The sequence below is a fragment of the Choloepus didactylus genome, chromosome X (genome assembly GCF_015220235.1).
Source record: "Choloepus didactylus isolate mChoDid1 chromosome X, mChoDid1.pri, whole genome shotgun sequence".
In the NCBI taxonomy this organism is placed as follows: domain Eukaryota; kingdom Metazoa; phylum Chordata; class Mammalia; order Pilosa; family Megalonychidae; genus Choloepus; species Choloepus didactylus.
In genome coordinates this window covers 61,845,767-61,872,911 of record NC_051334.1, presented here as the reverse complement: position 1 = coordinate 61,872,911, position 27,145 = coordinate 61,845,767, and the positions used below count along the sequence as shown (strand labels likewise).

At 37.4% G+C, this 27,145-nt stretch overlaps 1 protein-coding gene across 1 annotated transcript; it reads right to left on the bottom strand.

The window, feature by feature from the left end:
• Positions 1-11,384: 11,384 nt before the first annotated feature.
• LOC119523485 (60S ribosomal protein L23a-like) lies at positions 11,385-11,807 on the bottom strand. The gene has a single exon (XM_037822270.1). It carries the CDS (start codon positions 11,805-11,807, stop codon positions 11,385-11,387), a length of 423 nt encoding a protein of 140 aa, XP_037678198.1.
• Between the last annotated feature and the right edge of the window lie 15,338 nt (positions 11,808-27,145).

Here is a 27,145-nt window from a genome sequence, read left to right as displayed (position 1 = left end):
GCAGTTTCATTTATTTCTGAGTTGTAATGGTTATTTCTAAATTCTGGGATGCTGAGCTCTTTGTGTATAATCTGGTTGGTCCCTGGAAATTTGGGTATCTGTGTGACACTTGAGCTTCAGAGCCACAGTCCGACAGCTATGAATGTCAGCATTACTCCATGCAGCCAATGGTATGGAGTCTGAAAAAGGAAATCAGACTTCAATTAGAGACGAATGAAATGGACTTGGTTAAGACTAAGGTAAATTAGACTAAAGGGTAAAGAACAATATTGACAGTGTTTTTAAAACTTCAACTTCTGTATGAGACCAAAGGAAGAAATGTTCATTAGGTGCAAAATATATATTTTTTGTAACACACTATGTAATTTAACTTGTATGGTCAGTTTATTCTAGCAACATAAATACATGGAACCTTGAATAGGGAGTGAAATCTGTTTGGTTTGTACAGGTTAGTGTGAAGTCGCAATACATCCTAGAGTAATTTGAATGGAGAATAAAGATGTATTTGCAAAGCCCCCTTGAGAGAATAGGGGAAAATGTGGAAATATTAAATTTCCCTACCTGAGGAATTAATGATATTCTCACAAGCCACATTGAAAGTGAACATGATTGAAAGGGTTTTTTTAAAGGTATGTATCCACAAGGGCTTGCATGATCTACTTCTAAGATAAAAATAGTTAACCTTTTCAATTTTTGTGTATTAGAATAGCTAGAAGGAAATACCTGAAACTGTTGAACTGCAGCCCAGTAGCCTTTATTCTTGAAGCTAATTGTATAACTATACAGCTTACACTGTGTGACAATGTGATTGTGAAAACTTTCTGGCTCCCACTCCCTTTATACAGTGTATGGACAGATGAATATAAAAATGAGAGCAAAAAGTAACTGAATAATAGGGATAGATGAGGATATGGTATGTTTGGGGTGTTCTTTTGTACTTTAATTTTTATTCTTATTCCTTTTTGCTTTTGTAATGAAAATGTTCAATAAATGTTTGTGGTGATGAATGCACAACTATATAATGGTATTGTGAACAATTGATTGTGCACCATGGATGATTGTATGGTATGTGAATATATCTCAACAAAATTGAATTAAAAAATGAATTAAAAAATGAAAGGGGGCATTACTACTGATCCACAAAAAAACTCAGTAGTGTTTCTATACATTAGTAATGAGCAAAATGAAGAGAAAATAAAAAAGAATTCCATTAACAATAGCAAACAATTGTATCAAATATTTAGAAATAAGTTTAACCAAGGTGTAAAAGACCTTTACACAGAAAATTTAAAAAGATTGCTAAAATAATTCAAGGAAGACCTAAATAAATTGAAGGACATACCATGTTCATAGATTGGAAGACTAAATATAGTTAAAATGTCAATTCTACCCAAATTGATTTATAGATTCCAGGCAACACCAATTAAAATCCCAACAATTTACTTTGTGGAAAAAGAAAAACCTATAATTGAATTTATTTGGAAGGGCAGGGTGGCCCATTTAGCTAAAAAGTTCCTGAGAAAGTAAAAGGTAATGGGAGGTCTCACACTACACGACTTTAAAGCATATTACAAAGCTACAGTGGTCAAACCAGCAAGGTACTGTCATAAAGACAGATACACTGACCCATGGAATTGAAATGAGTTTTCAGATAGACCCTCTCATCTATGGACACTTGATCCTTGGTAAGGTGGTCAAGGCAACTCAATTGGGATGGAGAAGCCTCTTCAACAAATGGTTCTTGGAGAACTGGATATCCATATCCAAAAGAATGAAAGAGGAACTCTATCTCACACTTTATACAAAAGTTAACTCAAAATGGTCAAAGACCTAAACATTAGAGTAAGACTATAAAACTATTAGAAGAAAATGTAGGGAAATATCTTAAAGATCTTGTTATAGGAGGTGGTTTCCTAGACCTTACACCCAAAGCACAAGCAATGAAAAAAGACATAAACACATGGGATCTCCTTGAAATTTAACACTTTTGTGCATCAAAGGACCTCATCTCATCAGTAAAGTAAGAAGGTAACCTATGCAATGGGAGACAATATTTGGAAACCACATATCACATAAGGGTTTAATATCCAAAATATATAAAGAGATCCTACAACTCAGCAACAGAAAACAAACAACAAAATTAAAACTGGGCAAAAGACATGGACAGACACTTTTCTGAAGAGGAAATACAATGGCTCAAAAACATATGAAAAGATGCTTAACTTCATCAGTATTAGGGAAACGCAAATCAAAACCACAATGAGATATTACCTCAAACCTACCAGAATTGCCATTAAGAAAAAAAGAGAAAATTACATGTGCTGGAGAGGATGTGGAGGAAAAGTTACACTTATTCACTGTTGGCAGGTGTGTAGAATGGTGCAATCGCTCTGGAGGGCAGTTGGTGGTTCCTCAGGAAGCTAACTATAGAATTGCTGTATGATTCACCAATCCCATTACTAGGTATATACTCATAGGAACTGAAGAAAGGGGCACGAATGAACATTTGTACACAGATGTTGATAACAGCATTATCAACAATTGCCAAGGGATGTCCATCAATGGACTAGTGGATAAACAAACTGTGGTATATACATGGAATATTATGCAGCTATAAGGTGGAATAAAGTTATGATGCCCATAAAAATGTGGATGAACCTTGAGGATATTATGTTGAGTGAAAGTAGCCAGAAACAAAAGGCCAAATACTGTATGGACTCACTAACATGAACTAACTATAATGAGAAAACTCTGAGAGCTAAAGTTAAGAACACAAGTTATCAGGAGATAGAAAGAGGGCAGAAACTGGGCATTTGATGCTGAAAGAGTACAGAATGTTCAACAGGATTGAATGTAAGCATCCAGAAATGAATAGCATGATCCTATCTGATGGTAGCAAAATACTGCAAGTATAATGAACAAAGCTGAATGCAAGTAAAGTTGAAATAGGAAGGCTAGGGGCATGCATGATCCCAGAAGGATAGATAGTGGATTAAAACTGGGACTGTATAACTGAGGAAAACCTAGAGTGGACAATGATGATTAAATGTACAAATATAAGAAAGTTTTTACATGAGGGAAAACAAAAGAATGTCACCAATGCAAGGTGTTGAAAATAGGACTGTATGTGGAAAAAATACAATCAATGCAATCTAGGGTCTATAGTTAACAGTAAAAATATAATATTCTTCCATTAATTGTTACAAAGGCAATACACCAAACTTAATGTCAACAAGAGGAGTATATGATGGAGGGATATGGGATTCTTGTTTTGTTGACTGACTCATTTCAATTTTTTATTATTCCTTATTTTTTATTTTGTTCATCTTCATCATTGAGAAAGAAATGTAAATGCTCTCATATAGATTGTGGTGGTGAATGCATAACACTGTGATTATACAGCAAGCCATTGATAGCTCACTTAGGATGGATTGTAAGGGGTGTGAATAAAACTCTTTAAAAATAAGCAGAGAGAGACAAGTGCTGGAGAAAATGTGGAGAGAGGGATGTACCTATTCGCTGTTGGTGGGGAAGTAGAATTGTGCAGCCCATCTGGAGGGAAGTGTGGTGTTTCCACAGGAAGCTAAGTATGGGGTCACCATATGGTCCTGCCACTGTGTTATTGAGTGGATACTTGGAAGAACCAAAAGCAGGGTCACAAGTAGACATTTGCTCACTGATGTTTATGGTAGCAATATTCACAAATTGTGACAGGTGGAGGTGGCCTAAGTGTACATCAATGGAGGAATGGAGAGGCAAACTGTGGTGTATACATACACAACAGAATATTGGGCAGCTGCAAGAAAGACAGAAGTCATAAGGTATGCGACGAAGTGAATGAATCTTGAGGACATGATGCTGAGTGAAATTAGCCAAAAATGAAGGGATAAATATTGTAAGGCCTCACTAATATAAACTACAATGAGCAAATATTGAGAATTGAATTTGAGAGCATAGCATGTCTGGAGTTAGAATGGGGGCAGAGATTGGGCAATCAATGATTAAGGAGTACAGAATGTTCAATAAGGTTACTGTAAATGTTCTTAGATTGTAAGTGCTTACACCAATCACATTTATTCCTGAGTTTTAACTGTTATTTCTAAATTCTGAGATGCTGCACTCTTTGTGTATAACCTGGTAGTTCCCTGGAAATTTGGGTATCCATATGACACCTGAGACTCAGAATTAGAGTTCTGCATCTCTGAAAGTCAGCATTACTCCATACAGCCTCTGTTAAAGGAGCTGAAAAAGTGATCAGACTACTATTAGAGATATGAATGAAAAGGACATGGCTAGGAATAAGGTAAATTAGAATACATGATAAAGGATGATGATGACTGTATTTTAAATTCCAACTTCTGTGTGAGACCAAAGGAAAAGAGATTTATTTGGTACAAAGTTTGTATTTTATGTAGTACACTATCTAATTTATCTTCTCTGGTCACTTTATTTAAACATGAAACCTAGAATACAGAATGAGTACTTGTTCTGTACAGGCTAATGTAATACCCCAATACATCCAAGAATATTTTGAGCAGAAAATAAAAGTTTTTGCAAAGTTCCCTTGAGGGACTGAGGGAAAATATGGAAATATTGAATTTCCACACCTGGGGAATTACTGCTATTCCCTTAAGAAATGGGGTCTCCCAATTTAAAAAGCAAGCCCTCAATCTAGAGGCTTGCCCTTATGAAAATTATCTCTCCAATAGTGAAGTTATATCTACTTATAACTATGCCTAGGAGTTGCCCCAGAGAACCTACTTTGGTGCTCAGATGTGGTCTGTATCTCTAAACCAACTCTGCAAATTAACTCACTACCCTCCCATATGTAAGGGACATGACTCCCAGGGGTGTAATTCTCCCTGGCAACATGGGACTTGACTCCCAAGGATGAGCCTGGCCCTGGTATTGCAGGAATCAGAATACCTCTTGACCAAAAGGGGAAAAAGAAATGAAACACAATAAACTTTCAGTGGCTAAGAGACTTCAAACAGATTTGAGAAGTCACTATGGAGGTTATTTTATGCAGTATATATATATATTTTAGTTTCTAGTGTATTAGAATAGCTAAATGGAAATACCTGAATCTTTTGAGCTGCAATCCAGTAGACTTGATTCTTGACAATGGCTGTATAACTATATAACTTTTATCATGTAATCATGTGATTGTGAAAACCTTGTGACTGACACTCCCTTTATCCAATGTATGGGCAGATGAGTAACAAAATGAAGACCAAAAATATTTATAAATAGTAGGGGGAATAAGGGGTATGGGATGTTGTGGGCACTCTTTTTTTATTTCTATGTTTATTTTTTTTTTTTTTATTTTGGAGTAATTTAAATCTCCTAAAACTGATTGTGGTGATGAATGCACAACTATATGATGACACTGTGAGCCAATGATTTTGTACTTTGGATAGATTATATGTGTGGCCAACACTTATCTTGTGGAAAGGATTTTTACATCCCGTTCTCTCACAAGTGATGTAGCCAGTGGCTGTACCCCTTGGTGGCCTGCCATGAGAGTGGGGGAAGGTCGCTGATAACTTCTGTGTTGCATAAGCAATTTACTGATCTTTACTGTACTTTATAAGCCTCATCCTCCTGTTCTTCCCTGGATGCCTTGCAGTGTTCTCTCTGGAGTTTCACAATAGTTGTTTCATACAGTTACTGCATGTTTCATGGTAATTCTGGCAAAATGATTGAATCCTGGAGCTTTCTACTCTGCCACCTTCACACAATTCCTCCTTATCAATTTTCAAATATTCCTATAAATAATACTACACTTCTTCACATGCACTGTATGTACCTCACAACTGATTATTCCCAATTCTTGCTTCCCATCCCTTGTGGCATTGTCATTACTTTCATTTTTACATATGGTATAAGCACACAGTACTTTTTACTATTTTTCTTTAATGACTTGAATTCATATTGCAAAGCTACAGTGGTCAAAACAGCTTGGTGCTGGCACAGGGATAGATATGTCAATTAATGGAATTGAACTGAGAGTTCAGAAATAGACCCTCTCACCTAAGGCCAACTGTTTTTGACAAGCCTCCAAAGTCCACACAATTTGGAAAGAATAGCCTCTTCAGCAAATGGTGCTGGGAGAACTGGATATCCATATGTAAAAGAAGGAAAAAGGTTGCCTGTATCACACCATATACAAAAACTAGCTCAAAATGGATCAGAGATCTTAAGAGCCAGGTGTATAAAACACCTAGGAAAAAATGTAGGGGAAAAAATGTAGGGGAACATCTTCAGGATCTTGTGGTAGGCAATGGTTTATTAGTGTTGGCAACCAAAGCACAAGCAATGAAAGAAAATATAAATAAGTGGGACCTCCTCAAAATTAAAAACTTTTGTGCTTCAAAGGACTTTGCCACAAAAGTGAAGACCTACTCAATGGGAGAAAATGTTTGGAAACCACATATCCAATAAGGGTTTAATATGCATAATATATAATGAAATCCTACAACTAAGCAATAAAAAGACAAACAACCCAATTAAAAATGGGCAAAAAATATGAAAACACATTTTTCCAAAGAGGAAAAACAAATGGCTAAACACACACACACACACATGAAAAAATGTTCATCATCACTAGCTATTAGGGAAATGCAAATCAAAACCACAAAGATATATCATCTCACAACAAAAAGAATGGCTGCCATTAAGCAAACAGGAAACTACAAATGCTGGTGAGGATATGGAAAAATTGGAATTGTTATTCATTGCTGGTGGGAATGTATAATGGTATAGTTTGGCAGTCCCTCAGAAAACTAGATATTGAGTTACCCTACAGTCTGGCAATTCCACATCTCAGCACATACACAGAAGATCTGAAAGCAGTGGCATGAACAGACATTTGCACACATATGTTCATAGCAGTATTGTTAATAATTGCCAAGAGGTGGAAACCACACAAATGTCCTTCAACAGATGGGTGGATAAATAAAATGTGGTATATACATATGATGGAATACTATGCAGCAATAAGAAATATTGAAGTCCTGAAACATATGACAACATGGATAAACTTGAAGACATAATGCTGAGTGAAGTAAGTCAGATGCAAATGGAGAGATACTGTATGTTACCAGTAATGCGAACTCCCTGAACAATGTATAATGTATATTCTACATTATAATGCATATATAGGGGAACTACAGATAGTCAGAAGATAGTGAAGGGGTAATTATTGCCTAAAATGTACAGACATGTTAATGATGGTGAACTTAAAGGTATGGGAATAGACAGAGTTGATGATAGTTCATTAATAGGATTATAAGTATCAGTGCCACATTGAAAGTGAACATGATTGAAAGGGATTTTTTAAAAGTATGTATCCCACAAGTGCTTTCATGATCTACTTCTAAGGTATGACAGTGGTACAAATAGTTAACCTTTTCAATTTTAGTGTATTAGAATAACTAGAATGAAATACCTGAAACTGTTTAACTGTAATCCAGTAGCCTTGATTCTTGAAGATAATTGTATAATTATATAGCTTTTACAGTGTGACTGTGCAATTGTGAAAACCTTGCTACTGACACTCCATTTATCCAGTCTATCGACAGATGAGTAAGAAAATAAGGACAATAAAATAAATAGGGTTGGAAAAGGGGTATGGGATGCTTTGGGTGTCCTTTTTTAATTTTATTTTTATTTATTTATTTATTTTTGAGTAATGAAAATGTTCCAAAATTGATGGTGGCAATGAATGCACAACTATATGATGATACCATGAATCATTGATTGTACACTTCGGATGATTGTATGATATGTGAATATATCTCCATAAAATTACATTAAAAGTAGAAGAAGGGGAAGAATATGGAGACATAGAGAGGAGTGGAAGCTAGTTTGTACCCCTGGAACAACTGATAAACAACCAGGAACAACTAGTAAATAATCTGGAATAACTGCAGAGGGACAAACATGACTGTCCACTCATCATACACCAGCCTGAATTGGGAGGAGTGCCCAAGATCACAGCATAAAATCTGTAAGTAAGAACTGTTGACCAGAGCTGGGAGCCCCCTCCCCCCAGGGCTGAACTGCAAAGCCTCATGGTGCTAGAGAGCAGCACTATCCCAGCAAGCAAATATAGCTCAGCTGAGCTCCAACTGGGGTTTTAATTAACAAACATGGACTGCTCTATACCAGCTATGAATCCCCAACAAGCTGAGGCTTTGGGTGATGACTGACCTTGGAGAACCAGAGGGTGGCTGTGGACTGGCCCTGAAGGGGGCTTTCTGTCCTGTTTTGGCTCAGTGGAGAAAGCCTCAGCCATTTTCAGTTCCCAGCACTCTGACCCAGACAAGGGTGGAGATAGCACAGGCAGAGAGAGACCTCTCCCTAGAGGGTCTATGTTCCCTAAGAAGAAAGAGGTGGGGCCCAGCTCTACCACCTGCCTTCCATTCAGAGCCAGACCACAGTGATTGGGGGAAAACAGCCATGGGCCAAACCTCCTTACACCAGTCTGGAGTTACAGGCTGACAGATGCCGACAGCTGGGCAGAAAAGCACAGTGACTTGAGGTCTCACAGGGTGTACCAATTTTCTAAGACACACTCTCAGAGAAAATGGATACTGAATATTTCTTCCTTTTGGGACCCAAGCCCATTCTGGTCTTGGAAGACCTGATTGGGGTAACCAAGGAAACCAGATGCCTAGACAACAGAAAACTACAACCTACACTAAGAAAAAGGAAGTTATGGCCCAGTCAAAGGAACAAATTTACACTTCAACTGAGATACAGGAATTTAAACAACTAATGTTAAATCAATTCAAAAAGTTTAGGGAAGATATGGCAAAAGAGATGAAGCATATAATGAAAACATGGGGCATACATAAGGTAGAAATTGAAAGTTCAAAAATCAACTAGCAGAATCTATGGAAATGAAAGGCACAGCACAAGAGATGAAAGATACAATGGAAACATACAACAGCAGATCTAAAGAAGCAGAAGAAAGCATTCAGGAACTGGAGAACAAGGCACTGGAAAGCCTACACACAAAAGAACAGATAGAGAAAAGAATGGAAAAATATGAGCAATATCTCTGGGAATTGAAGGACAACACAAAATGCAGGAATGTAAATGTCATGGGTGTCCCTGAAGGAGAAGAGAAAGGAAAAGGGGCAGAAGCAATAATAGAGGACATAATCACTGAAAATTTCCCATCTCTTATGAAAGACATAAAATTACAGATCCAAGAAATGCAGCATACCCCAAATAGAATAGATCTGAATAGGCCTATGCCAAGACACTTAATAATCAGATTATCAAATGTCAAAGATAGAGACTCCTGAAAGCAGCAAGAGAAAAGTGATCCATCATGTACAAAGGAAGCTTGATAAGTCTATGTGTGGATTTCTCAATAGAAACCATGGAGGCAAGAAGGAAGTGGGTGATACATTTAAGATACTGAAAGAGAAAAACCACCAACCAAGAATCCTATATCTGTCAAAACTGTCCTTCAAATATCAGGGAGAGCTTAAAACATTCTCAGACAAACAGACAATGACAGAGTTTGTGAGCAGGATACCTGCTCTACAGGAAACACTAAAGGAAGCACTGCAGACAGAAAGGAAAAGACAGGAGTGAGAGGCTTGGAAAACAATTTTGGGAGATAGTAGCACAACAATGTAAGTACACTGAACAAAGATGACTGTGAGTATGGTTGAAAGAAGAAGGTTAGAACCATATGGGACACCAGAATGAAGGAGGAAAGATGAAGACTGGGACTGTATAACTCAGTGAAACCTAGGGTGATCAATGACTGTAATAAAAGGTACAAATATGTGTTTACACAAGGTAGAAAAAATGAACATCAACATGGCAAGGTGTTAAAAATAGGGTGGGATTGGGGGAAATACAATCAATGCAAACTAGAGACTATAATTAACAGAAACATTGTATTATGCTTCCTTTAATGTAACAAAGGCAATATACTAAAGCTAAATGCATATGGGGGGGAAGATATGGAAAGGGTGTGGGATTCCTGGCATTGGTGATGCTGTCTGACTTTTTATTCTACTTTAGGTTAATGCTATCTTTCCTTTTGTTGCTTTCTAGCAGTTATGTTTTTTTCTCTCTCTTTTTTCTTTTTCTTTTGTCTCTCTGCCTTCTTTGACTCTTCCTCCTTCTTTGTGGAAGAAATGGAGATGTCCTTATATAGAGAGTGGTGATGGTGCTGAATACATAAATACATGACTATACAGGGAGCCAATGATTGTTTACTTAGGACAGAATATATGGTGTGTGAACAAAACCATCCAAAAAAATGGGTTGATGTAGAAATCTTGAAGGCACTATATTGAATGAAATGAGACAGACATATAAAGACAAATATTGCAGGGTCTCACTGATTTGAGCTAATTATAATATGTAAACTCATAGACATGAAATATAAGTTACCAGGATATAGAATGAGTCTAAAGAATGGGGAGAAATTGCTTATTATGAGCAGAATGTTCAACTAGGGTGAACTTAAACATTTGGAAATGGACAGAGGTGATGGTAGCAAGTTGTGAGAATAACTTAACAGTGCTGAATGTTGTGTGAAGGTGGTGGAAAGGGTAAGCTCAGAGACACATATGTCACCAGAAGGAAAGTTGGAGGTTAAAAGATGGGAATGTATAAAACAGTGAATCTTGTGGTGGCCAATGTCATGATTAACTGTACAAATATTAGAAATCTCTCTCATGAACTAGAACAAATGTATGACACTATAACTAGAAGTTAATAATAGAGTTATATATAGAAAAAAATATATATGTATTGCAAACTATATACTACAGTTAGTAGTATTTTAACATTCTTTCATCAACAGTAACAAATGTACTATACCAAAACTATGAATCAACAATGGGGGGGTGGTTAGTGTTATGGGAGGATTTGAGTTTCCTTTTTTTGTCTTTATGTCTTTTCTGGAGTAATGAAAATGTTCTAAAAATTGAAAAAAAACTAATTGTGGTGATGGATGCACAGCTGTATGATGGAACCCTGGGAATTGATTTTACACTTTGGATCTTCACATAGTTGTCTGAAATGTGAATAATCTCAATAAAAAAGTTCAAAAAAATTTAGAAGAAGGAGTTAAAGTTGCTTTGAAAAGAAGTCTGTGAACACAGAGGGTGCAGAAAGCCGAATTTCTACCCAGAAATTAATATGTGCATGACACATGCAACTCTTAAACTAATACCTGTGTAGTTAAGAAGTAGGCAAAATGAAGGAATAAAGAAATGATAGAAATCTATCCTTTCAATGTACTTTTCTTTATGGTCAAAAAACATATTTAGAATTTGCCAGCTGGAATCAGTTTAGATGATCCCAATTTTGTTGGCAACATCCAAAGCATCATAGTCAGGAGCCAGTCAAACATACACCTTCTTCTCTCCATCAAGCCTGATCAGGGTGTTGACCTTTGCCACGTCAATGTCATAGAGCTTCTTCACAGCCTGTTTGATCTGGTGCTTGTTGGCCTTGACATCCACAATGAACACAGGTGTGATGTTGTCTTCAATCTTCTTCATGGCTGACTCAGTGGTCAAGGGGTACTTGATGATGGCATAGTGGTAAAGCTTGTTTCTCCTGGGGGTGCTCTTCCAAGGATATTTGGGCTGTCTTCTGAGACGCAGAGTCTTGGGCCACCGGAATGTAGGTGAAGTGCGGATCTTCTTTTTCTTGTGGCTGTGGACGCCTTTCAGTACTGCCTTCTTGGCTTTCAAAGCCTTTGCTTTGGCTTTGGTTTTGGGAGGGGCAGGGGCTTCCTTCTTTGCTTTCAGTGCCATCTTCATGAAAAGTTCAACATACTTTTACAACAACCAACATGCTATTGTGTGTATGTGTTTCTCACTAAACTCTGCTACTAGTGAACATTTGTGATAATGATGATTAAGGGAGTTAGAGGCAAACTCAAAATACCCAAGATTGGAACTCCAAGAAGATACTTCTTCATTTCTCTTAATCTCTGCCATGTCTTCTACTCCAGCTCAATTTTTCTGGGTATTATAAAATCCTTTATACTAACATTTCCATCTATCAGTACATTTTAGAGCAACATTGGCCCTTAAGTCTGTCCATAAAATTCATTCATTTGACAAATACTTATCAAGTTCATTTTATTTTCCAACATTATGCCAAGCACTGCAGATACAAATATTTTTAGACATGATCCTTGTGTTCCAGTGGTGGCTCAAGAATAAAGAAATTTAAATAATTCTGGAAATCTAAAGCATTTCCTAGAATATAAAGCCAATAACACATGGGTCTACTGTTGTAGCTAAGTGCCATCTTCTGGTGTTGTATTATTGAAACCATGACTCCAAGTCCAAATACACCTGTGTATGCATATAACCTCAGATGTTTACACTGTTAAATTTTAAACTGCTCCTTAAATAAATGGCATTTGCAATTCAAAAAAAGGTGCACCCACTCTAAAGAAAGTTTGGTGTTTCCTCAGAAAGCTAAGTATAAACCAGCATATGACTCACGAATCCCACTACTAGGCATATTCCCAAAAGGATTGAAAGATTGACTCGAACAGATTTTCACACCAATGTTAGTAGCATTATTCACAATTGCCCAAATATGGAAGCAACCCAAGTGATCATCAAGTGATGAATGGATAAATTAAATGTGGTGTGAATAACAATGGAATGTTATTCAGCCATAAAAAGAATGAAGTCCTGATACACATAACAACATCGATGAACCTTGAAGACATCATGTTTAGTGAAACAAGCCAGACATAAAAGGACAAACATTGTATGATCTCAATGATTCAAAACAATTAGAACAAACTCATAGGGTCAGACTCTAGAGTATAGGTTGCCAGAGGCTGGAGACAGGATAGGGAATGGGAAGTTAAGGCTTAAAATATACAGGGTTTCCCTTTGGAATGATGGAATTGTTTTGCTAATGGATATTTGTGATGGTATCCCAACACTGAATGCAATTAACAGCACTGAAATATACATCTGAATATGATTAGAAGGGGAAATATTCGATTGTATATATAGTAATGGAATAAATGTTTTAAAAATTCATGGAATGACACTACACAAATGGTGAACCCTAAGGTAAACCATGGGCTTTAATTAATGGTGCAGTTATAAAGCTGTGCTAACATCAGTTGTAACAAAAGTTCCACACCAATACAAGGTGATGGTGTTAAAGTGGTATATGGGAACCCTGTACTTTATGCATGATTATTCTGTAAATGCACAACTTCTCATTAAAAAAAAACCTTGTTTTTAGAATAAAGTCTAAATTCTGTAATACAATTTAGCTATCTCTTCATGATCTCCCTATCTATCCTTCCTGCCTCTTGTCTCACTACTCCAGTATTTTCCATTTCAGCTAAACTGTCTTTCAGGTTATCACATGGGTGATTCTTTATGCCCATGGGCTTTCATATTGTTATTCCCTCAGAATCCTCTTCTTTGCTTCCATAATTCCTAATTCCTATGCATCCTTCAGCTCTAGAATGGACACCTGTTACTTTTAACCTGGTCTGCACCACTTACTTTTGAAAATTTCTCCTCCCCCATTCAGTGTGACTCTGGTGAGTCTATCAACCAAGAAGTCACATCTCCCTTTCCATAGTGGTAGGCACATAATCTTAGGCCAATTACAGCACCCACTCTGGTGAATAGTGATTCATTTATAAAATGGTATATGATCCAAACAGGATCAGCCAGAGTGCAATTTTAATGCAATTTTATTGAGAGTAATTCACATACCATACACTCATCCAAAGTGTACAATCAGTTGTTCACAGTATCATCGTATAGTTGTGAATTCATCACCAAAATCATTTTTTGAACATTTTCATTACTCAAAAAAATAAAAATAAGAATAAAAATAAAAGTAAAAATAAAAATAAAAGTAAAAAAGAACACCCAAAGCATCTCATACCCCATCTCCTCCCCTATTATTCATTTACTTTTTGTTCCCATTTTTCTACTCATCTGTGCATACTGAATAGAGGAAGTTTGAGCCACAAGGTTTCACAATCACATGGCCAAACTGTGTAAGCTATATAGTTATATGATCATTTTTAAGAATCAAGGATACTGGGCTGTAGTTCAAAGTCTTCAGGTATTTCCTTCTATTATAATAAACTAAAAACTAAAAAGGGATATTTATATAATGCACAAGAATAACCTCCAGAATGACCTCTTCAGTACATTTGAAATCTCTCAGCCACTGAAACTTTATTTTGTTGCATTTCTCTTCCCCATTTTGGTCCAGAAGTCTTTCTCAATCCTATGATGCTGGGTCCAGGCTCATTCCTGGGAGTTATGTCCCATGTTGCAATGGAAATTTACACCCCTGGGAGTCATGTCCCACATAGAGGAGCAGGCAGTGGGTTTACCTGTAGAGTTGGCTTAGGATGACTTTTAGGCACAATTATAAATAGGCTTAGCCTCTCTGCAGTAACAAGCTTCATAAGGGCAAGCCCCAAGATAAAGGGCTCAGCCTACTAAACTGGTAGTCCCCAATGCTTGCAAGAATATCAGGATTTCCCTAGGTGGTGAAGTTAAAATTTCCACATTTTCCCCCAATCCCTTAATGGGGCTTTTACAAATGCTTTTTATTCTCTGCCCAAATTACTCTTGGATGTATCACAGCTTCACACTAACCTATACAAACCAACCAGATCGCACCCCTATTAAAGATTCCATGTAATTATGGTGTTTGAATAAATTGATGATACAAGTTAAATTGTATAATGTGCTACAGAAAATATAGATTTTGCACCAAATAAACTTCTCTTCCTTTGGTCTCATATGGAAGTTGAAGTTTTAAAACAGAGTCAATGTCATCCTTTCCCTTTAATCTGATTTACCTTAGTCCCAGCCAAGTCCATTTCATTCATATCTCTTATTGAAGTCTGATCTCTTTTTCAGCTTTTTAAACAGCTGTTGTATGGGGTAATGCTGACATTCATAACTGCCAAACTCTGTCTCTGACTCTCAGGTGTCACACAAATACCCAAAGTTCCAGAGACTCATTAGGTTATACACAAATTGCTCAGCATCTCAGAATTTAGAAATAACCATTACAACTTATGAATGGATACGACTATTGTAATAGCTTATGCTCTAGGCAACTTTACAATAAGCCTTCCCTTAATAACCTATGCTTTCAGAGACAATTCTCAGAGTTTTCACATTATAGTTAGTCAGTACTAGTGAGGTGCAATAATGTTTGTCTTTTTGAATCTGGCTTATTTCATTCAACATACTGTCCTCAAGGTCAATTCACCTATTTCCATACTTCAAAATTTCATTCCTTCTTACCACTGCTCAATATTCCATTCTATGTATACACAACAGACCACCATTCTGTTTATCAGTCAATGTACCTTTAGGACACTTTCATCAATTGAAAATCATGAATACAGCTGCTATAAACAACAGTGTACAAAAGTCCATTCCTGTTCCTGCTCTCAGTTCTTCCAAGAGTATACCCAGTAACAGGGTTGCAGGACCATATAGCAACCCCATTATTAGCTTCCTGTGGAACAACAAAACTGCCTTCATGATGGGCTGCACCATTCTACCTTCCCACCAACAGGGAAGGGGTACATACCTCTCTCAACATTTTCCCCAGCACTTTTATCCCTCTGTTTATTTTTAAGCAATTTTATTCACACACCATACAACCCATCTTAGTAAACAATGATTCCCAGCATAATCACATTGTTATGCATTCATCACCAAAATCTAAATGAGGATATTTCCATATCTTCCACAAAGAAAGAGGAAGAGGAGAAAAAATGAAGAATAAAAAATATAAGATAGAAGGAAATTAAAAATAAAATAACATACAAAGAAAATGTCAGACAACACCACCACCAAGAATCCATACCATTCACTTATATCCCCCTCTTATAGATATTTACCTTTGGTATACTGCCTTTGTTACAATTAATGGATGCATCTGACAATGCTACTGTTAACTATAGATTCTAGTTTGCATTGATTGTACTTTTTCCATATACCATCCAATTTTCAATACTTTGCAATGTTGACATTCATTTATTCTCCCTCATGTCAAAACATTCTTATTTTTGTATACTTAATCACTATCATTGTCCACTCTGGGTTTTGCTAAGTTATACAATCACAGTCTCCATCTTCTGTCTTTCCTTCTGGTGTCATACATGCCCCTCTCCTTCCTTTTTCAACCATACTCACACTCATATTTTTTCAGAGTACTTACAATACTGTGCTACCCAGAATGGAAGAGCCTTAGTAAGGATGTGTTAAAGGAAATAAAGAGAGAGACAGGGAAAAATACATCTGACAAATAAAAAACAAAGGATAAGATGACTGATTCAAGAACTGCCTTCACAGAAATAACATTGAATGTGAATGGATTAAACTCCCCAATTAAAATATATAGATTGGCAGGATTGACTAAAAATATGAACCACCAATATGTTTCTTACAAGACTCATCTTAGACCCAGTGATGTAAAGAAATTGAAAATGAAAGGATGGAAAATATATTCCATGCAAGCTACAGCCAAAAGAAAGCAAGGGTAGCCATATTAATTTCAGATAAAATGGACTTTAAATATAAAGATGTAATAAGAGACAAAGAAGGACACTATGTTAATAAAAGGGACAATTAAACAAGAAGAAATAGCAAACATAAATGTCTATGCACCCAATCAAGGTGCTCCAAAACACATGAGACAAACATTGACAACACTGAAGGAAGCAATAGATGTTTCCACAATTATTGTGGGAGACATTGATACATCACTCTCTGCTATAGATAGACCAAGCAGACAGAGGACCAATAAGGAAATTGAGAACTTAAACAATGTGATAAATGAATTAGTCTTAACAGACATAGAGAGAGCATTACATCCCAAATCACTGGGATATATATTCTTCTCTAGTACTCACAAAACTTTCTCCAGGATAGATCATATGCCAGGGCATAAAATAAGCCTCAATAAATTTAAAAAGATTGAAATTATTCAAAGCACATCCTCTGATCACAGTGGAATACAACTAGAAGTCAATAACCATCAAAGATCTAAAACATTCACTTTGTTCACTGAACAAAGATGACTGTGAATATGGTTGAAAGAGGAAGGTTAGTAGCATGTGGGACACCAGAAGGAAAGAGGAAAGATAAAGACTAGGACTCTATAACAGTGAAACCTAGAGTGCTCAACAATTGTGATAAAATGTACAAATATGTTCTTACATGAGGGAGAACAAATGAATGTCAACCTCGCAAGGTGTTAAAAATAGGGTGGTATTGGGGAAAAATACAATCAATACAACTAGAGATTACAGTTAACAGAAACATTGTATTGTGCTTCCTTTAATGTAACAAAGGCAATATGCCAAAGCTAAATGCCTTTAGGAGGGGGACATAAGGGAGAAGTATGGGACTCTTGGCATTGATGATGTTGTCTCTTTTATTCTACTTTAGGTTAACCCTATCTTTCCTTTTGTTGCTTTTAAGCTGTGTGCCAGTTTGAATGAATTATGTCCCCCCAAATGCCATTATCTTTGATGTAATCTTGTGTGGGCAGACCTTTCAGTGTTAATTAGATTGCAATTCTTTGAGTGTTTCCATGGAGATGTGCCACACACAACTGTGGGTGATAACTCTGATTGGATAATTTCCATGAAGGTGTTGCCCTGCCCATTGGGTGGGTCTGAATTAAATTACTGGAGCACTATATAAGATCAGACAGAAGGAGCAAGTTGCTACAGCCAAGAGGGACACTTTGAAGAAAGCATAGGAGCTGCAGATGAGAGACAGTTTGAAGACAGCCATTGAAAGCAGACTCTTGCTCTAGAGAAGCTGAGAGAGGACAAATATCCCAAGTACAACTAGGAATGACAATTTTGAGGAACTGCAGCCTAGAGAGGAATGTCCTGGGAGAAAGCCATTTTGAAACCAGAACTTTGGAACAGATGCCAGCCACATGCCTTCCCAGCTAACAGAGGTTTTCCAGACACCATTGGCCATCCTCCAGTGAAGGTACCCCATTGCTGATGTGTTACCTTGGATACTTTATGGCCTTAAGACTGTAACTGTGTAACCAAATAAACCCCCTTTTATAAAAGCCAATCCATCTCTGGTGTTTTGCATTCTGGCAGCATTAGCAAACTATAACAAGCTGTCATACTTTTTTCTTTCTTTTTTTTTTCTCTTTTGTCTCTCTACCTACTTTGACTCTTCCTCCTTCTCTGTGGAAGAAATGGAGATGTCCTTATATAGATAGTGCTGATGGTGGTGAATACATAAATATGACCACACTGGGAACCACTGACTGTTTACTTAGGGCAGAAAGAATGGTGGGTGAAAAAAACCATCTTTAAAAAAAAACAGATTGATGTAGAAACCTTCAGGACTACATTGAGTGATATAAGTCAGACAAAAAGGACAAATATTGCATGGGCTCACTGATAGAAACTAACTATGGTATGTAAATTCATAGACATGAAATATAAGTTACCAAGGCAAAGAATGAGGTTAAAGTATGTGGAGCTGATGTTTACCATGAGAATGTTCAACTAGGTTGAACTTAAATGTTTGGAAATGGACAGAGGTGATGGTAGCACGTTATAGTGAGAAAAGCTAACAGTACTGAATGGTATGTGAATGTGGTGGAAACGGGAAGCTTAGAGTCATGTGTGTCACCAGAAGGAAAGTTGGAGGTTAAAAGAGGGGAATGTATAAAACAGTAACTCTTGTGGTGGACAATCTCTGTGATTAATTGTACAAATATTAGAAATCTCTTTCATGAACTAGAAGAAATGTATGATGTTTAACTAGAAGTTAACAATAGAGGGGTATAGAGGGAAAATACACTTATTGCAAAGTATGTACTACAGTTAGTAGTATTTTAACATTCTTTCACCAATAGTAATAAATGCACTGTACCAATACTATGAGTCAATAATGGAGGGGGGGTGGTTAGGGGTATGGGAGGATTTGAGTTTTCTTTTTTTTTGTCTTTTTTTTGGAGTAATGGAAATGTTCTAAAATTAAAAAAAAAATAATTGTGGTGATGGATGCACAGCTGTATGATGATACTGTGGGCAATTGATTTTGTACTTTGGATCTTTGGATAGTTGTATGGTATGTGAACAATCTCAATAAAATTAAATTTAGAAAAAAAGCTTGCTACAAATAAAAGCCCAGGGCCCAATGGCCTCATAGGGGAATTCTACCAAACTTTCAAAAAGGAAGTAACACAAATCCTACTTCAACTCTTTCAAAAAATTGAAGAAAATGGAACACTACCAAACATTTTATGAAGCCAGTATCTCTCTAATACCAAAATCAGATAAAGATGCCACAAGAAAGGAAAACTACAGGCCAATCTCCCTAATGAATATGATACAAAAATTCTCAATAAAATACTTGCAAATCGAATGCAAAGACAAATTAAATAAATCTTACACCATGACCAAGTGGGATTAATTCCAGGTGTGCAAGGATGGTTCAACATAAGAAAATCAATCAATGTAATACAACACATTAACAAAGCAAAAGGGAAATATCAAATGATGTCAATAGGTGCTGAAAAAGCATTCAACAAAATTCAGCATCCTTTTTTGATAAAAACATTTCAAAAAGTAGAATTAAAGGAAACTTCCTCAATATGATAAAGGGCATGCATGAAAAACCCACAGCTAACATAGAACTTAATGGCAAGAGACTGAAAGCCTTCCCTCTAAGATCAGGAATGAGAAAAGGATGTCTGCTGTCACACTACTATTCAGCACTGTGTTAGAAGTTCTAGCCAGAGCAATCCAGAAGACAGAGAAATAAAAGTCATCCAAATTGGAAAGGAAGAAGTAAAATTTTCATTATTTGTAGATGATATGAACTTATATTTGGACAACCCTGAGAAATCGATGGCACAGCTCAAGAGCTAATAAACAAATTTATCAAAGTGGTGGGGTACAAGATTAATGCACAAAAGTTAATAATGTTCATATACACTAAAATGACCTAACTGAAGAGTCACTCAAGAAAAAGACTACATTCTCAATAGCAACTAAAAATATCAAGTACCTAGGAATAAACTTAACCAAGGATGTAAACACCTCTACAAAGAAAATTACACAACTTTACTAAAAGAAATAGGGGACCTAAAGAGATAGAAAAATATTCCGTGTTCCTGGATAGGAAGGCTAAATGTCATTAAGATGTCAATCCTACCCAAACTAATCTATAAATACAAGGCAATTGCAATCAAATTCCAACAACCTACTTTTCAGAATTGGGAAAGCTAGTTATCAAATTTATTAGAAAGGAAAAGATGACTCAAATAGCCAAAAATATTTTTAAAAAAGAAAAACAAAGTAGGCAGGCTTACACTTCCTGACTTTGAAGCTTACTATAAAACAACAGTAGTCAAAGCAGCATGGTATCAGCACAAAGATAGACGTATTGATCAATGGAATTGAATTGAGAATTCAGAGATAGACCCCCAGATCTATGGTCGACTGATTATTTATAAGGCTCCAAATTCACAAGATTAATGCACAAAAGTTAATAATGTTCATATACACTAAAATGACCTAACTGAAGAGTCACTCAAGAAAAAGACTACATTCTCAATAGTCCCTTCAAAAAATGGGGCTGGCTCTGTCTCTAACTAATCCACCTTGGCAGGTGATCTTACTGCCCTCATCCCTATGTGGGACCTGACCCCCGTGGGTGTAAATCTCTCGGGCAACACAGGATATGACTCCTGGGGATGAATCTGGACCTGGCATTCTGGGATGGAGAACAACTTCTTGACCAAAAGGGGGATGCAAAATGAAATGAAATAAAGCTTCAGTGGCTGAGAGATTTCAAAAGGAATCCAGAGGTCACTCTGGTGGACATTCTTACATAATATACAGATATACACTTTTTAGGTTTTATATGTATTGGAGTAGCTAGAAGTAAATACCTAAAACTACCAAACTTCAATCCAGTAGCCTTGACACTTGAAGACAGCGTAGCTTACAACGGGTGACAGTATGATTGTGAAAACCTTGTGGATCACACTCCCTTTATCCAGTGTACAGATGGCTGAGTAGAAAAATGGGGACAAAAACTAAATGAAAAATAGGGTGGGATGGGAGAAGGAGGGGGCAAGATGGCAGACTGGTGAGCTGTATGTTTTAGTTACTCCTCCAGGAAAGTAGGTAGAAAGCCAGGAACTGCGTGGACTGGACACCACAGAGCAATCTGTCTTTGGGCATACTTCATACAACACTCATGAAAATGTCGAACTGCTGAGATCAGCGAAATCTGTAAGTTTTTGCGGCCAGGGGACCCGCGCCCCTCCCTGCCAGGCTCAGTCCCGTGGGAGGAGGGGCTGTCAGCTCCGGGAAGGAGAAGGGAGAACTGCAGTGGCAGCCCTTATCGGAAACTCATTCTACTGATCCAAACTCCAACCATAGATAGACTGAGACCAGACACCAGAGAATCTGAGAGCAGCCAGCCCAGCAGAGAGGAGACAGGCATAGAAAAAAAAAAAACAACACGAAAAACTCCAAAATAAAAGCAGAGGATTTTTGGAGTTCTGGTGAACACAGAAAGGGGAAGGGCGGAGCTCAGGCCTTGAGGCGCATATGCAAATCCTGAAGAAAAGCTGATCTCTCTGCCCTGTGGACCTTTCCTTAATGGCCCTGGTTGCTTTGTCTATTAGCATTTCAATAACCCATTAGATCTCTGAGGAGGGCCGTTTTTTTTTTTTTTTTTAATCCTTTTTTCTTTTTCTAAAACAATTACTCTAAGAAGCCCAATACAGAAAGCTTCAAAGAATTGCAATTTGGGCACGTCAAGTCAAGAGCAGAACTAAGAGAGCTCTGAGACAAAAGGCAATAATCCAGTGGCTGAGAAAATTCACTAAACACCACAACTTCCCAAGAAAAGGGGGGTGTCCACTCACAGCCACCATCCTGGTGGACAGGAAACACTCCTGCCCATCAACAGCCCCATAGCCCAGAGCTGCCCCAGACAACCCAGTGTGACGGAAGTGCTTCAAATAACAGGCACACACCACAAAACTGGGCGTGGACATTAGCCTTCCCTGCAACCTCAGCTGATTGTCCCAGAGTTGGGAAGGTGGAGCAGTGTGAATTAACAAAGCCCCACTCAGCCATCATTTGAGCAGACTGGGAGCCTCCCTACACAGCCCAGCAGCCCAGAACTGCCCTGGGGGGACGGCACTCACCTGTGACATAGCACAGTCATCCCTCAACAGAGGACCCGGGGTGCACGGCCTGGAAGAGGGGCCCACTTGCAAGTCTCAGGAGCCATACGCCAATACCAAGGACTTGTGGGTCAGTGGCAGAGACAAACTGTGGCAGGACTGAACTCAAGGATTAGACTATTGCAGCAGCTTTAAAACTCTAGGATCACCAGGGAGATTTGATTGTTAGGGCCACCCCCCCTCCCCGACTGCCCAGAAACACGCCCCACATACAGGGCAGGCAACACCAACTAAACACGCAAGCTTGGTACACCAGTTGGGCCCCACAAGACTCACTCCCCCACTCACCAAAAAGGCTAAGCAGGGGAGAACTGGCTTGTGGAGAACAGGTGGCTCGTGGACGCCACCTGCTGGTTAGTTAGAGAAAGTGTACTCCACGAAGCTGTAGATCTGATAAATTAGAGATAAGGACTTCAATAGGTCTACAAACCCTAAAAGAACCCTATCAAGTTCAGCAAATGCCACGAGGCCAAAAACAACAGAAAATTATAAAGCATATGAAAAAACCAGACGATATGGATAACCCAAGCCCAAGCACCCAAATCAAAAGACCAGAAGAGACACAGCACCTAGAGCAGCTACTCAAAGAACTAAAGATGAACAATGAGACCATAGTACGGGATATAAAGGAAATCAAGAAGACTCTAGAAGAGCATAAAGAAGACATTGCAAGACTAAATAAGAAAATGGATGATCTTATGGAAATTAAAGAAACTGTTGACCAAATTAAAAAGACTCTGGACACTCATAGTGCAAGACTAGAGGAAGTTGAACAACGAATCAGTGACCTGGAAGATGACAGAATGGAAAATGAAAGCATAAAGGAAAGAATGGGGAAAAAAAATGAAAAAATCGAAATGGACCTCAGGGATATGATAGATAATATGAAACGTCCAAATATAAGACTCATTGGTGTCCCAGAAGGGGAAGAAAAGGGTAAAGGTCTAGGAAGAGTATTCAAAGAAATTGTTGGGGAAAACATCCCAAATCTTCTAAACAACATAAATACACAAATCACAAATGCTCAGCGAACTCCAAATAGAATAAATCCAAATAAACCCGCTCCGAGACATATACTGATCACACTGTCAAACACAGAAGAGAAGGAGCAAGTTCTGAAAGCAGCAAGAGAAAAGCAATTCACCACATACAAAGGAAACAGCATAAGACTAAGTAGTGACTACTCAGCAGCCACCATGGAGGCAAGAAGGCAGAGGCACGATATATTTAAAATTCTGAGTGAGAAAAATTTCCAGCCAAGAATACTTTATCCAGCAAAGCTCTCCTTCAAATTTGAGGGAGAGCTTAAATTTTTCACAGACAAACAAATGCTGAGAGAATTTGCTAACAAGAGACCTGCCCTACTGGAGATACTAAAGGGAGCCCTACAGACAGAGAAACAAAGACAGGACAGAGAGACTTGGAGAAAGGTTCAGTACTAAAGAGATTCGGTATGGGTACAATAAAGGATATTAATAGAGAGAGGGAAAAATATGGCAAACATAAACCAAAGGATAAGATGGCCGATTCAAGAAATGCCTTCACGGTTTTAATGTTGAATGTAAATGGATTAAACTCCCCAATTAAAAGATATAGATTCGCAGAATGGATCAAAAAAAATGAACCATCAATATGTTGCATACAAGAGACTCATCTTAGACACAGGGACACAAAGAAACTGAAAGTGAAAGGATGGAAAAAAATATTTCATGCAAGCTACAGCCAAAAGAAAGCAGGTGTAGCAATATTAATCTCAGATAAAATAGACTTCAAATGCAGGGATGTTTTGAGAGACAAAGAAGGCCACTACATACTAATAAAAGGGGCAATTCAGCAAGAAGAAATAACAATCGTAAATGTCTATGCACTCAATCAAGGTGCCACAAAATACATGAGAGAAACACTGGCAAAACTAAAGGAAGGAATTGATGTTTCCACAATAATTGTGGGAGACTTCAACACATCATTCTCTCCTATAGATAGATCAACCAGACAGAAGACCAATAAGGAAATTGAAAACCTAAACAATCTGATAAATGAATTAGATTTAACAGACATATAGAGGACATTACATCCCAAATCACCAGGATACACATACTTTTCTAGTGCTCACGGAACTTTCTCCAGAATAGATCATATGCTGGGACATAAAACAAGCCTCAATAAATTTAAAAAGATTGAAATTATTCAAAGCACATTCTCTGACCACAATGGAATACAATTAGAAGTCAATAACCATCAGAGACTTAGAAAATTCACAAATACCTGGAGGTTAAACAACACACTCCTAAACAATCAGTGGGTTAAAGAAGAAATAGCAAGAGAAATTGCTAAATATATAGAGACGAATGAAAATGAGAACACAACATACCAAAATCTATGGGATGCAGCAAAAGCAGTGCTAAGGGGGAAATTTATGGCACTAAACGCATATATTAAAAAGGAAGAAAGAGCCAAAATCAAAGAACTAATGGATCAACTGAAGAAGCTAGAAAATGAACAGCAAACCAATCCTAAACCAAGTACAAGAAAAGAAATAACAAGGATTAAAGCAGAAATAAATGACATAGAGAACAAAAAAACAATAGAGAAGATAAATATCATCAAAAGTTGGTTCTTTGAGAAGATCAACAAGATTGACAAGCCCCTAGCTAGACTGACAAAATCAAAAAGAGAGAAGACCCATATAAACAAAATAATGAATGAAAAAGGTGACATAACTGCAGATCCTGAAGAAATTAAAAAAATTATAAGAGGATATTATGAACAACTGTATGGCAACAAACTGGACAATGTAGAAGAAATGGACAATTTCCTGGAAACATATGAACAACCTAGACTGACCAGAGAAGAAATAGAAGACCTCAACCAACCCATCACAAGCAAAGAGATCCAATCAGTCATCAAAAATCTTCCCACAAATAAATGCCCAGGGCCAGATGGCTTCACAGGGGAATTCTACCAAACTTTCCAGAAAGAACTGACACCAATCTTACTCAAACTCTTTCAAAACATTGAAGAAAAGGGAACACTACCTAACTCATTTTATGAAGCTAACATCAATCTAATACCAAAACCAGGCAAAGATGCTACAAAAAAGGAAAACTACCGGCAAATCTCCCTAATGAATATAGATGCAAAAATCCTCAACAAAATATTTGCAAATCGAATCCAAAGACACATTAAAAAAATCATACACCATGACCAAGTGGGGTTCATTCCAGGCATGCAAGGATGGTTCAACATAAGAAAAACAATCAATGTATTACAACACATTAAAAACTCGAAAGGGAAAAATCAATTGATCATCTCAATAGATGCTGAAAAAGCATTTGACAAAATCCAACATCCCTTTTTGATAAAAACACTTCAAAAGGTAGGAATTGAAGGAAACTTCCTCAACATGATAAAAAGCATATATGAAAAACCCACAGCCAGCATAGTACTCAATGGTGAGAGACTGAAAGCCTTCCCTCTAAGATCAGGAACAAGACAAGGATGCCCGCTGTCACCACTGTTATTGAACATTGTGCTGGAAGTGCTAGCCAGGGCAATCCGGCAAGACAAAGAAATAAAAGGCATCCAAATTGGAAAAGAAGAAGTAAAACTGTCATTGTTTGCAGACGATATGATCTTATATCTAGAAAACCCTGAGAAATCGACGATACAGCTACTAGAGCTAATAAACAAATTTAGCAAAGTAGCGGGATACAAGATTAATGCACATAAGTCAGTAATGTTTCTATATGCTAGAAATGAACAAACTGAAGAGACACTCAAGAAAAAGATACCATTTTCAATAGCAACTAAAGAAATCAAGTACCTAGGAATAAACTTAACCAAAGATGTAAAAGACCTATACAAAGAAAACTACATAACTCTACTAAAAGAAATAGAAGGGGACCTTAAAAGATGGAAAAATATTCCATGTTCATGGATAGGAAGGCTAAATGTCATTAAGATGTCAATTCTACCCAAACTCATCTACAGATTCAATGCAATCCCAATCAAAATTCCAACAACCTACTTTGCAGACTTGGAAAAGCTAGTTATCAAATTTATTTGGAAAGGGAAGATGCCTCGAATTGCTAAAGACACTCTAAAAAAGAAAAACGAAGTGGGAGGACTTACACTCCCTGACTTTGAAGCTTATTATATAGCCACAGTTGCCAAAACAGCATGGTACTGGCACAAAGATAGACATATAGATCAATGGAATCGAATTGAGAATTCAGAGATAGACCCTCAGATCTATGGCCGACTGATCTTTGATAAGGCCCCAAAAGTCACTGAACTGAGTCATAATGGTCTTTTCAACAAATGGGGCTGGGAGAGTTGGATATCAATATCCAAAAGAATGAAAGAGGACCCCTACCTCACCCCCTACACAAAAATTAACTCAAAATGGACCAAAGATCTCAATATAAAGGAAGTACCATAAAACTCCTAGAAGATAATGTAGGAAAACATCTTCAAGACCTTGTATTAGGCGGCCACTTCCTAGACTTTACACCCAAAGCACAAGCAACAAAAGAGAAAATAGATAAATGGGAACTCCTCAAGCTTAGAAGTTTCTGCACCTCAAAGGAATTTCTCAAAAAGGTAAAGAGGCAGCCAACTCAATGGGAAAAAATTTTTGGAAACCATGTATCTGACAAAAGACTGATATCTTGCATATACAAAGAAATCCTACAGCTCAATGACAATAGTACAGACAGCCCAATTATAAAATGGGCAAAAGATATGAAAAGACAGTTCTCTGAAGAGGAAATACAAATGGCCAAGAAACACATGAAAAAATGTTCAGCTTCACTAGCTATTAGAGAGATGCAAATTAAAACCACAATGAGATACCATCTAACAGCAGTTA

Bases quoted from the DNA above. Each gene is read 5' to 3' on its own strand.
- LOC119523485 (XM_037822270.1), bottom strand. From the start codon at position 11,807: ATGAAGATGGCACTGAAAGCAAAGAAGGAAGCCCCTGCCCCTCCCAAA.